The following is a 12,065-nucleotide window of genomic DNA, read 5'->3' as shown; positions in this document are numbered from 1 at the left end:
GTGCCCTGTGTGTGTGTGTGTACCCTGTGTGTGTGTGTGTGCCCTGTGTGTGTGTGTGTGTGTTAGCCCTGTGTGTGTGCCCTGTGTGTGTGTGTGTGTTAGCCCTGTGTGTGTGCCCTGTGTGTGTGTGTGTGTTAGCCCTGTGTGTGTACCCTGTGTGTGTGCCCTGCGTGTGTACCCTGTGTGTGTGTCCTGCGTGTGTGCCCTGTGTGTGTGTGTGGACCCTGTGTGTGTGTGGACCCTGTGCGTGGAACCTGTGTGTGTGTTTGTACCCTGTGTGTGGAACCTGTGTGTGTGTTTGTACCCTGTGTGTGTATCCTGTGTCTGTGTCTGTGTGTGTGTGTGTGTGTGCGTGCGTGCGTGCGTGCGTGCGTGTGTAAAAGTAAAACTCCACAAACCAGTGTGCAGCTGTGTGTGAGGCTGCAGTGGTTCTTCCGGTTGTCGTCTGGTTCTTCTCGCTACGGTTGCTCAAACTCTGGTATGAGAGTACACAGCTCTCACATTCTTACTGTTACACTGTGCACAACTTTTCACGTTGACTCTGATGAACTGCTGCTGTTAAATGTTTTTTAATCTGTAACCCAGAGCTCAACATGATGGCCGCCACACTAACAGAATAAATACTGGTTCCCCACTGAGCTGATGATCCTCATTTTTGTGAGCGGGAGTTTCATGAGGTCAGACTTCACTTTTATCTGGTACGTCAAGGCTTTAAGTCTAATTGGAATTATTTGTTATTGTTTTATTTTACTCTTGAATACCCTTTATTATTTTGTCTTGTACAGCGTTCTAACTCAGTCCAGCTGATCGCTTATGGATTAAATTAATACATTTCACACCCGTCAGCTCTGTTGTTCTTGATCTGTAACAACCTCACAGACAGAGTGTCATTTTAGTTTTGACTTCTTGTGTTAAATGAAAGTGTGAGTCTGTCACTCGGTTCACATTTGTCTGTTTGTGCACTATTTAGCAGAAGATATGCACACTTGTGCAACACCAGCGTCTCCACAGGCTGCACAGCGTGATCCACCATAAAGATCATATCAGTGGTCACGGCCTCCAAAACAACAAATGAGTCTGGATCAGAGGCTGCGTTAGGCCGGTGTGAGAGAGTCACCTTCAGTAGGTACAGGTGTGTTCCCTCTTATAGATTTCTGCATGGTCTTCCCTGTGTGTGTCGCATGTACAGGACTCTGATCTCCTAAAACCCAGTTTCTGGCTCACCTGAAATGAAGAGGTCCATCCAGGCCTTCTGGTGATCCGCCACCAGCTCGTCCACGCTGGCCCTCAGCAGCTCCCCCAGCTCCTTCTTGGCTCCGTCTCTGAGGCTGCTGAAAGTCTCCTCCAGCTTGGAGGACTCGATGGGCTCCGAGGTCCACACCACGGACAGGATGTGGTCTGTGTGCTCTGACTTAGCAGGGACCTGGATCCTGCTGCCCAGCTTCTTGGTGACCACCACCACCAGCACCATGCGGTTATTCTCCACAGGGACCCTGCCGGAGGACAGAACCACGTCCCGGTCCTCCAGCTTCTCCACGCTGGTGGAGAACTTGCTGCCGAAGGACGGGTTGTCAGAGGAGATGTCCAGGGAGGCGGGCCTGTCGGACGGGTTGTTGATGTGGACCCGCTGCAGGTACACGTTGGGTCTGCTCCTGTGAGCGATGAACTCCTCTCTGATGGTGACACAGTCCCGGGTGGACTGCAGACCTGTAGGGGAGGCGCAGCGAACCGACAGCACGGCCCCCTTCCTGAACCACAACATGGCAGCCTGAGCCTCGACTCGCTTCCCCTCCAGGTGGACTCCGACCCTCGGAGAGTATTCAGTCTGGTGGACCGGAGCCGACCCGGGCTGCGAGGAGGACGCCACCCACAGTTTGTTCGCGTCAATGTCGATTAGAATGTGTCCGTTCCCCGAGACGAACGGGGAGTCCACCTGCTCCTGGGGCGTGCTGTAGATCCCCTCTCCTCGGTCCACCAGCGACCTCCACCTGTGGATCTCAGCCAGCAGGCACTGTCCGGCCGCCCCGCCGGGCATGGCCGAGCCGCCGAACAGCCTCCACCTGCGCTCCGCTCCCAAGTACCAGTAGAAGATGAGGAAGACCAGGAGCCCGATCAGGATCCGCCTGGCCCAGCTGCTGGACAACAAGCCCGGGAGCCCCTTCAGCCGCTGCTGGAGCCACATCCTGTTCAGAGCCCGCCTAGAGTCCGCGTCCAGAGTCTGCCCCCGGGGGGTCAGGGTGAACTTTTCAGGCTGTCACACTCTGAACATGGTCCCGGGACCCAAGCTGACAAACTGGCCCCGCTAGCTTCTGGCTAACTTAGCTTAGCTCCGGAGCTAGCGCTGCGGACGGAAGCTGTCGGAACCTGCACTAACGTTAGTTTCTATCATCGTGGTTCCGGTCCGGTTCCTCAGGTGAGCTCTCCTGTCTCAGGGCATGTCGGGGTTCTGTTTGTCTCCAGGTTAAAACACCACCAGTCTTCTTCTCTAAGAACTCCGCAGCTGCTGTTGACTTCACACTTCTGGTTTGTCACAACTGTCGTAAAGTGAAACGACACAACACCAACCGGAAATGTCGCAAATATACGACGCAAGAAAAGCAGAAATGAAAACAACACGTTGGCGAATAATGTGTAAAATAATATAGATTTAAATACTTTCAATTATTAAATCACAAAGAAAAACATTTTTTTATGTTTTTTTTTAACAAATTAAAAATATACCTATAAACTTTTTATTTTATTTTATTTTGAAATGTGGACTCCATGCATCAACGGCATCAAAAGTGATTCAATAAAACTTTTTTTTTTTAAACATTTACAAAAAGGAAAATTAAAATATACAAAAAAGGCAGAATAAACCCTTTTGGCAGATGTTTTTTCAGTCACAGAACAAAATGTACAATAAATGTATAATTAAAATCTTGATAAAAGTATTTCTGACATCTTATTTAGTTGTTTTTTACTTGTCTGGTTTTCTGAAAATACCTGAAACAGGCTTCAATTGCTGTAAGAATTCCTCCTGGTCATAGTTCCAGTGTAAGAGATGGGGGACAAAATCCACCATCCTCGTTTTAAAGTGTATCTGAAGCTGAAATGAGGCTTCAGCAGTCTGACTTAGACAGAACAAGTGGATATCTTCCAAAGTTACAACCTCTTAAGCACCAAATACATTCTCAGTGATAGTGACCCTCCACCAGAGATGGGCAACGATACAGTAACTTGTATATTCTTACAAAATACTCTTTAAATAAATGTATAAAATAAAATACTGCTGCCAGAAAAGGTATCAAGATAAAATACATCTATTTGGTATTTTCAAAATACAGGAACATACATATGTAACAGTGGATATTCTGAATCTGTACAAAATGGCAGAATATTCAGATGTTTATAATAAACACAAGGCTGTTTGAACCCCAGTGGAAGCAAGAAAACAAAGCTGAATATTACTGTTTCTAAGCAAAACTGTAAATACAAAAATAATACTGAAACTAAACTCTTGTAAAGTCTGTAGAAACTTGCTCTCTGTCCAATGCAAACACAAGGCAGTTCTGACCCAAACAATACAACTAGCAGCCTATTACACCTATTTACAACAAACTTGAAATATGTCAAATACCAAATACTAGAAAGTATTTCAGATACGTAGTAAAACTGTCCATCACTGCAGCTCAGCAGGGAAAGAGGACAGAGCAGGAGTATGTACTGAACAGACTAGAGGATATCTGCTGATTGTCTGACTCTACTCTGAAAAAAACATCCAAACTGTGTAAGCTATAGATGGCGGGTGAACAGAGCAGCCATCATTATGTCTATTGATTTTATTTAATGTTAAAAAGTGCAAGAACATTTACACTCAGCTGCCAGTTTGTACACCCAGGTGCACTCTTTCAGGATAGTTCTAATGTTCGGATTTAGTTTTAGAAAGTTGTTGATTCAGCTTCCTTGTGGAGGATGCAGTTAGTGCTGGTGTTAGAAGGTATTTTTAATATTGACTCTATCCTAATCAGCATGAATGAGGACACACTAAATATCCACATTCTCTTTTCTTCTTACAAGGTTTCTACCTTAGGATTCAAGGTCCCGTTCTAATCTCCATTTATACGCTTCCCCACAAACTCAAACATAATATTCAGTTCCACTGTTACGCCGATGACACACAGCTCTATCTCCCAGTCAGACCCGCTGACCAAATAATTGTCATAAAACAAACCATTGTCTTTGAAGAATTTATTAATAAAAAGAGAATGACAGAGAAGTACTCTAACAAGCTGGTCCAGAGACCTGCTGCCGAGCGCAGCTTCGAGTGTCTGGCCCAGAGCAAAGAGATGCATAATCATAGGTTTCTATGTTTTGGAGGAACAGCAAGAAAGGAAAACATTAAAACAATCTCACAGCTATGACCTAAACCCTACATATGAGAGATTACTATAATGAGTATAATGATAGGAAAAGGTTAAAGATAAAATATATATATATATATATATATATGTGTGTGTGTGTGTGTGTGTGTGTGTGTGTGTGTGTGTGTGTTTTAGATGTTTATATGTTTTCAGCCACACGTAAAGAAAGTTGTTCAGGTTTGTTTTAATCATTTGAGAAATAAAGCTGAGGTCAAGTCTTTTATTTCAGCCACAGATCTGGAAAAACTTATCCAGGCTTTTATGTCCTCGCACCTCGACTGCTGTAACTCAGTTGTACCTGTCTTAGTCAGAAACCAGTTCATCGCCTACAGTTAGTCCAGAAGGCTGCAGTTGTCTGCATCTTTCTTTTAAGATTGATTTTAAAATAATTCTAATTACTTTTAAGGCCAGACATGTGCTGGTCCTTCCCTACATCTCTGAGCTATGAGCCAGGACGCAGACTGAGATCCCATGGTAACTATTCCAAGGTAAACTTAAGGGGATAGGGCCCTTGCTGTCTAGACCCCTAGAGTCTTGAACAGCCTATTTATAAGTCAATTATACAAAAATGCTTTCACTGTGTGATGTGTAAATTATTGTTTCCTTTGTTTGTATATTGACTTGTTTACAGTTTATATATTCATTGTTGTACTGATGTTTATTCAACTTGTTTATGTTTTCCATTGATTGAAGTAAAGCAGTTTGTGATTGGAAGGTGCTGTACAAATAATGCTATTATTATTATTATTACTGTAATAAGCTATGTACATGTTACAATGACTGAATGAAAACAAAGACACACTTGTGCAGGGAGGCCAGGCTACGTGCAGGGGCTCATGTCCACAGAACAGCTGGCTCACCCTTTTCTTTTTTTCACCCGGGTGGAGGTGGGCGGCGCACATTCATGCAGTTTAACTCACCAGCCTCCAACATTACCAACATCTGCATTATTAAAAACCAGCGCGCAGAAAAACTACAGCTTGACTGCGATTATCCTGCTGCCGACCTGCACACAGGTGGGCTGCCTACGGGGAGAGAGGGGAGACTGAGGGTGAGACAGACTGAGGGTGGGGGGAGACAGAGAAGGACCATTCCGCCATTTCCGTCCCCTGGGAATAATGTGCATAAAAATGCATGAAAATGAACTTTAAGAAATATACAGAGAAGTGGACAAAAGATCCAAATCAGCGACGAAGAAAACCAAGAACTCAATGGGAACTGTAATGAAAATATTTCCCCAACTGCATTTTCCTTCTTATCTTTATTTATATCAACCGTTTTTTGTTTGTTTCCTTTTGTTTTGGTGCTGTGTACTGCCTTGTTAGCACGACTGAGTCCATGTACAAGTAAAAGATGGATAACAATTACAAATTTAAGAGGCAAAAAAATGAACTTCAAAACACATTTTATTATTAAACTATTATTATTGAAGTATCCTTCACATTAAGCTAACTGCAAATGCAAGATTAAAACAACAAATTAGCTAGAACACTGAAAAATAGCATTTGTTACCTGTCCCCACTCACTGAGCCTACGTGAACCATGAAATATAAAGATTAAAATCCTGCAGAAATGTGAGTGCTGAATCTTATATAGACCGAGAAACAGACTGGGAGAGAGCTTTTTCTATACAGTCTGGGAGAGACAGGCTGGGGGTGGGGGGGCAGTGGGCGGTGCTGGCAGAGTCCCATGAAGTCCTCCTCCTCCTCCTCCTCTTCCTCCTCGGGCTCAGTCGGCTCTCACCGTGAACACAGTGACTCGGGGAAGGAATCTAACTTTAACTCTGCAAAATGAAACTTTCGTGGTCGCTTCTGTTCCCGGGACTTTTAGTCTGCGCACTTTTCCTCCTGACAAACTGTGAGGAGCAGCGGATTCCCGAAGGTGAGTGAGGGACGGAGCGTCTCTGCACAGCGTGTTATCTAACTCACACATACTGGGACGTTAAATGGTAATAATGGCGTTAATAAAGTCCCACTGTCTCAGTATAGGAAAACCGCTAACTCGGATAAACAACCTGTGGTCTGAACCGTCCGACCTGCGGTGCCACCACAGTGAGAAACTGAAAATAACAGTCCAGTTAGAGAAGCTGAGATTTTCCAGACTTGGCTTGCTGCATGCCGAATACTCATTTACACCTCGCTAAAGACATCCACTACTCTATTCTGTAACTTGCACGTTTCTTTTCCCATTAAAACACGCTGCTAAGAAGAAATGCAGGAGTTTAACTTTAGGTTCTGTGCGGGAGAGGGGGAGCTGTACGTAGCTCGGTGCTCGGGAGAGCGCTGACGTGGACGGAGCTGCTCACACCGACATGTTAGCGGTGGATGGGCTGTAGGTGAGCTGCAGGGACGTGCAGAGAGGGGATGGTGTTCAGTCAAGTCTGTTATGGACCTATAAAGAGACTTTATGTCTGTCTGGACGAGTTTGAATATATATTTCTCCTCAGTTTGCTCACAGTCTCAAACATCCTCCCTAATAGAAGACTTCCTAAGAAAGAGATTGTGGTTGGTGCAGGGTCCCTCAATAAGCTTCTAAAAAAGCCTGAAACGGGACAGGATGAAGAGGAAACTACAATAAAGCAAATGACACTTGATACAGAAAACCCAGAAACCAGATTTATTGAAACCTGCTGAAACCGAGATTTATTTTATGGGAATAAGACTCTGGACTAAATAAATGGGGGCAGCTTTGACCTATTTTTCTTGAAATGCAACAATGAACAAGTCTGTAGTATCACAAGAGTAGATTGGCTCTGTGATAGAAGATAACACTGACTTATCAAAGAGCGAGAAGTGTGATGAGTTATTATGGCCAAAATATTGTATAATATAGTTTGTCCCAGCAGTTAATAACTTATTACAACATGGCAGTTATTACCAGCACAGGAAGAGCAAAAATATTTTTATTATTTTAGTAAATACTTCATGTGATGGTGCACGGTAATAGATGAAGAATAAAAGCTCATAATTTTACTTCACTGTTCGTCTCCCATTATGCAAAATTGAGACAAACATCGCAGAAGCTGTCAGGTGTGGCAGAACTTCATGCTTCAAGCGAATGGAAGATCTATGGTGTCATCTTTCTGAATTCCTCTGTGTCTGCCAGGGAAACTTCTAGTCATGACGGTTGCAACCAAGGAGACCGATGGCTTCAGGCGTTTTATGGGGTCAGCCAAACACTTTAACTACACTGTCAAGGTAGGAACCCCTGAGTTCCCCTCCTTCTGTCTGGCTACGAAAAGCTGGGTCCTACTTTTCCCTCTAATGCAGTCATAGTTCTTAATTATGTCACTGAAATAAGCCACAATAAACATAACCATCTTTCAGGTCTTCAGACTGCAGTGACTGGATGTGAGTGTGTGTTTTAAGGTCCTAGGTCGGGGTCAGAAATGGAAAGGAGGCGACTACATGTCAGCCCCGGGAGGAGGTCAGAAAGTACGACTCCTTAAAGTGGCTCTGGAGGAGTTTAAGGACGAGGACCAAATCATCCTCTTTATTGACAGGTAGGGTGTCTTCAGATTCAAATCTGCTCCTGTCAGACGGTGTTTAAAGGAGTACATGTGTTTTTTAATTGATTTCCATTCATGAACTTGTCAGTTTTGCCTTGAACAACTTTAACTTAAGTGTGGGGAATAATACTCAAAAAACATACTCAGTGAATATGTTATATCTGATGTTTTGGTGGGTCAAATGTCTTCACCTCTGTAGTTGTTAGTATATCAGACAGCTTTATGGGAGTTTTAGTAAAACTGCTCTGAACATGCTGAAACAAACACACTGTTATGATTTGTGGTGTGGAGAAGGTTTTTGGACCCAAATGCAGGACACTGAGCGGAGCAGGTACAGTTCAAAAAGGTTTATTAACAAACTTAAGGTGAGCACACTTACAATGAGAGTCCAGGAAATCCAAAATAAACACAGTCCAAGCAAACAAGGTAATCCAACTGAAAATCCAGAAACATAAGTAATCCAAAAACTGCAGAAACAACAGGGTACAGGCAGGGAATGAAGAGCTATAACCACAACATGAGACAGAGCATCTACACACTACAATGACCGGACAGATACTGAAGGGAAACAGCAAACATTTAACCAGGGAGTAACGAGACAGGCAGCCAGAGAGACAGCAGGGGAACATACATAACACAGGTTACTGGACACTAAACACAGGCCATATCAGAACAATATGTAACAGATCAGAATAACAACCTAAGTCAGACACAATCAGACAGATCACAAATAAACTACAAACAGGGAAAACAGACTGAAGCTAGGATTAAACATAAAGACATTAACTAAGTCACAGAACAGGGAACTAAGATAAGAGACAAAACAGATACTAAGTAAACTAGACCATGAGACTGAATAAAACAACAAGGCTACACAGAGAAACACAGAACCAAAACCAGACTTAAACAGGATGGGCAAAACAGTAGAACACCAGACATGGAACCAAAACAAGACCAGAATCCTTAACTCATAACACACACTGAAATCCAGAGAGAGTGTGATGTTTTTAACACAACCACCAGCAACTTAGCTCTCCAAGAAAGCACGCTGGCATCGTATAAAGGCAACCCCTTCATTTGTTCTAACTGTGTCTCAGGCTTCACGCGCCAGTAAAGTTTTCTGTTTTCACTCCCTGTGTGACGCAGCTACGATGTGGTTTTCGCCTCGGGTCCCAAAGAGCTACTCAAGAAGTTCCAGCAGGCCAGACACAAGGTGGTGTTCTCCTCTGAAAGCCTGATCTGGCCTGACAGACACCTGGAGGACAAGCACCCTCACGTCAGGGAGGGCAACAGATTCCTGGGCTCAGGGGGTATGTGGGTCACACAGCTTTGTACCTGAATTAGTCCCGTCAGAATCAGAATCAGAGCTTTACTGCAAAGTAGTATTTTCCACGTCCGAGGAATTTGCTTTAGTGATTAGGTGCTAGCATACAGCATAAATAAATAAATGTAAACACATATAAATGTGGAATTAACACATGTGCAAGTTATAAAAGAATAATAGATCTATGTGTACAAACAATGTGGATGTGAATGTGCATTACAAGACCAACCGAAGGCAGAGTTCAGCTGAAGGAACCGTCTGAGGAGTGATGTCTTTATGAGTGGGTCATTGTTGTGTTTGTTGTAATATGGACGGGGGCTACAGCACACAGGGTCCCCCTGGTAATGGTCTCACACTGTTCCACTGAGCTGCAGGTGGCGCTAAAGTGCTAGGAAACACAACAGTGTGCAAAGGCAGTGAAGAAGAAGCTGGTAAATATGCAGGATATACAGTCAGATAGTTACATTTCACTGTGTATTTAAGATAAATCTGAGGAAAGACTTGACCTCCAGGGTGCAGACACTCAGTGAGGAACTCCACACAAGGGCGTCACTTTGTGTTGAAAAGTGGTGTTTTGAAGAAATAGGAAATGCTGAAATAAATGAGCGGGAGTCTGCTAATCCTCCCCCAGAAAATTGGTGCATTAACACTTAATTTCCTGCATTCTGGAGACATTTCTGCTCCAGTTTACGGTGGAAATGTCTTTATATAAAGAGAAACAAAAAAATCAGCTGGCAGGTGAAATGATTAAATATAAAAGTATAACAGAATATAATGCAGCAATAAGCTGCTTGTTTTTTTTAGCTTAAGTAACTTTTTTTGGACAACGCACATTTGTTTCTTCTATAAATTGCATTGAATGTTTTCTTATTGTGCAAACTATTTTTCAGAACATTTTTAACAAATGATTTAAAAAGATGTGGACAGACTCAGCCATGTCAAACTGGGGTGGGGACATGTCTCCAGCGTCTCCAGTGTAAAGACTCCTATGACTTCACAGAGCGACTTTAAGGAAACACTGACGATGTTTAAATGAAGTAGCACACATATTTAGCCAGTTCATTTAACTACATATGATATCATAAAATCTCACAAGTGACTTTACAAGACGACGTTCTGCTTACACAGAAACTGTGTTATACTTTAACAGCCTTGTTTTATACATGAATATGAAATGAAATTATTTGTTTCCTCCCCCAGGTCTGATGGGCTACCTCCCCAACATCAAGGCGATGGTTGCTGATTGGACTGGAGAAGATGGTGACAGCGATCAGCTGTTCTTCACCAAGATTTACATTGATCCAGTAAAACGAGTGAGATTTATTACGCTGCAGTGATCTCTTTAAGGATCTGTGCTTCATTAAATACTTTACTAAATAATTTTTAACAATGTTATATCATTTCTCTGGGATATTTTATTATGTACCATAAAAGTCCAGAGAAAACCAGCTTTTATTTTTTTATTCGCATGGTTTAATGTTATTATTTTAAATCTGCTTTGATGGAAACATGATTTCTTGGTACCTTCAGGGTAATGTACACGTTGAGAAACACTGCTTTTATTCTATTTCCTGTAACTTTATTGAGCTGCTGCCAGTGGTTTACAGATGTTTCATATTAAAGCCCTTCCAGTAGCTCAGTGGGCATTATCGCCCCTGTTCCTGGCAGGCTTTTAATTTGAAACATCTGCAGGAAGTGTTGAGTTTTATTGACGAAAGTTTTACAGTAAACAAACAAAAAAATGAAACAGCAGCGTACACGTGTTTCTTTAGCAGAGTGCTGAGAAACAACATTATACAGAGTTTACTGTGGGACATAAATGCAGCTTGTGTTGGTGTGTGTGTGTGCTGGTGTGTGTGTGTGTGTGTGCTGGTGTGTGTTGGTGTGTGTTGATGTGTTGGTGTGTGTGTGCTGGCTTTTTTTTACCAGTTTGTGTGCTTCCGTGTTTCAGAAATCCATAAATATCACACTGGACAGCAAATGCAGATTGTTCCAGAACCTCCACGGAGCCCTCGGTGAGTTCCTTCAGCCTCTGAGTCCAGCCAGTGAAGTTGATGAAGCAGAGACACACTCAGTAAGAAATAATAGGTTCATAAGGCTCAGAAGCTCTGGGAGTTTACACATTGTTCAGAATAAGTTTCTGATGTTTGGACCGAGAGGACAGCCAGCTCGGTGTCGATTCATTCTCTCCTTTAAATGTCACAGTAACTGCTATAATCACTGCAGTGGTCCTTTGTGGCTCTGTTTTTAGAGCAATTCAATTCAATTCAATTCAATTTTATTTATATAGCGCCAAATCACAACAACAGTTATCTCACAGCGCTTTTCATAAAAGAGCAGGTCTAGACCGTACTCTATGATGCTATTTACAGAAGCCCAACAGTTCCCACCAAGAGCAAGCACTAGGCGACAGAGGCAAGGAAAAACTTCCTTTTAAGAGGCAGAAACCTCGAGCAGAACCATGGCTCAGGGTGGGCGGCCATCTGCCTCGACCGGTTGGGGGTGAGAGAGAGAGAGAGAGAGAGAGAGAGATGTAAGGAGAGAGAGAGGGGAGGGAGGCAGCCTACACAATATACACACAGAGGTACAGACAGTGAAGGTGATGTTGCTATAGACTAAATGAAAAATGGTACAGATATTTATAGTAGTCTTAATGGTAACAATCGTAATGTTAATGATTATAATAACAATAAGACTAGTAACAATAGTCGTTGCAGCAGAGGGTGTCGAGCAGGAACACGGGGGCAGCAGGTGACCCGCAACCACAGATCCAGACTCCACAGCTCCATAGCCAGAAAACCTGCAGGAAGTGATAGGAGAGAGGAGAGAG

General features: G+C 43.2%; 2 protein-coding genes across 2 annotated transcripts; one reads left to right on the top strand and one right to left on the bottom strand.

Annotated features, from left to right (window-relative positions):
* Nucleotides 1-931: 931 nt before the first annotated feature.
* LOC123965170 (uncharacterized protein KIAA2013 homolog) lies at nucleotides 932-2,547 on the bottom strand. The gene has a single exon (XM_046041736.1). It carries the CDS (start codon nucleotides 2,180-2,182, stop codon nucleotides 1,202-1,204), a length of 981 nt encoding a protein of 326 aa, XP_045897692.1. The 5' UTR covers nucleotides 2,183-2,547; the 3' UTR covers nucleotides 932-1,201.
* Nucleotides 2,548-6,114: 3,567 nt separating this feature from the next.
* Nucleotides 6,115-11,486, top strand: LOC123965171 (procollagen-lysine,2-oxoglutarate 5-dioxygenase 1-like). The gene is made up of 6 exons (XM_046041738.1): nucleotides 6,115-6,284; nucleotides 7,509-7,600; nucleotides 7,772-7,905; nucleotides 9,058-9,221; nucleotides 10,436-10,548; nucleotides 11,187-11,486. Exons 1-6 carry the CDS (start codon nucleotides 6,194-6,196, stop codon nucleotides 11,484-11,486), a joined length of 894 nt encoding a protein of 297 aa, XP_045897694.1. The 5' UTR covers nucleotides 6,115-6,193.
* Nucleotides 11,487-12,065: the final 579 nt, after the last annotated feature.

The sequence above is a fragment of the Micropterus dolomieu genome, unplaced genomic scaffold (assembly GCF_021292245.1).
Source record: "Micropterus dolomieu isolate WLL.071019.BEF.003 ecotype Adirondacks unplaced genomic scaffold, ASM2129224v1 contig_8783, whole genome shotgun sequence".
Taxonomy (NCBI): domain Eukaryota; kingdom Metazoa; phylum Chordata; class Actinopteri; order Centrarchiformes; family Centrarchidae; genus Micropterus; species Micropterus dolomieu.
Note: the sequence above shows the minus strand (reverse complement) of the source record. Positions and strands in the feature narration are given on the sequence as shown.

Bases quoted from the DNA above. Each gene is read 5' to 3' on its own strand.
- LOC123965170 (XM_046041736.1), bottom strand. From the start codon at position 2,182: ATGTGGCTCCAGCAGCGGCTGAAGGGGCTCCCGGGCTTGTTGTCCAGC.
- LOC123965171 (XM_046041738.1), top strand. From the start codon at position 6,194: ATGAAACTTTCGTGGTCGCTTCTGTTCCCGGGACTTTTAGTCTGCGCA. The intron at 7,601-7,771 runs GTAGGAACCCCT...GTGTGTTTTAAG, and splicing joins ACTTTAACTACACTGTCAAG to GTCCTAGGTCGGGGTCAGAA. The intron at 9,222-10,435 runs GTATGTGGGTCA...TTCCTCCCCCAG, and splicing joins CAGATTCCTGGGCTCAGGGG to GTCTGATGGGCTACCTCCCC.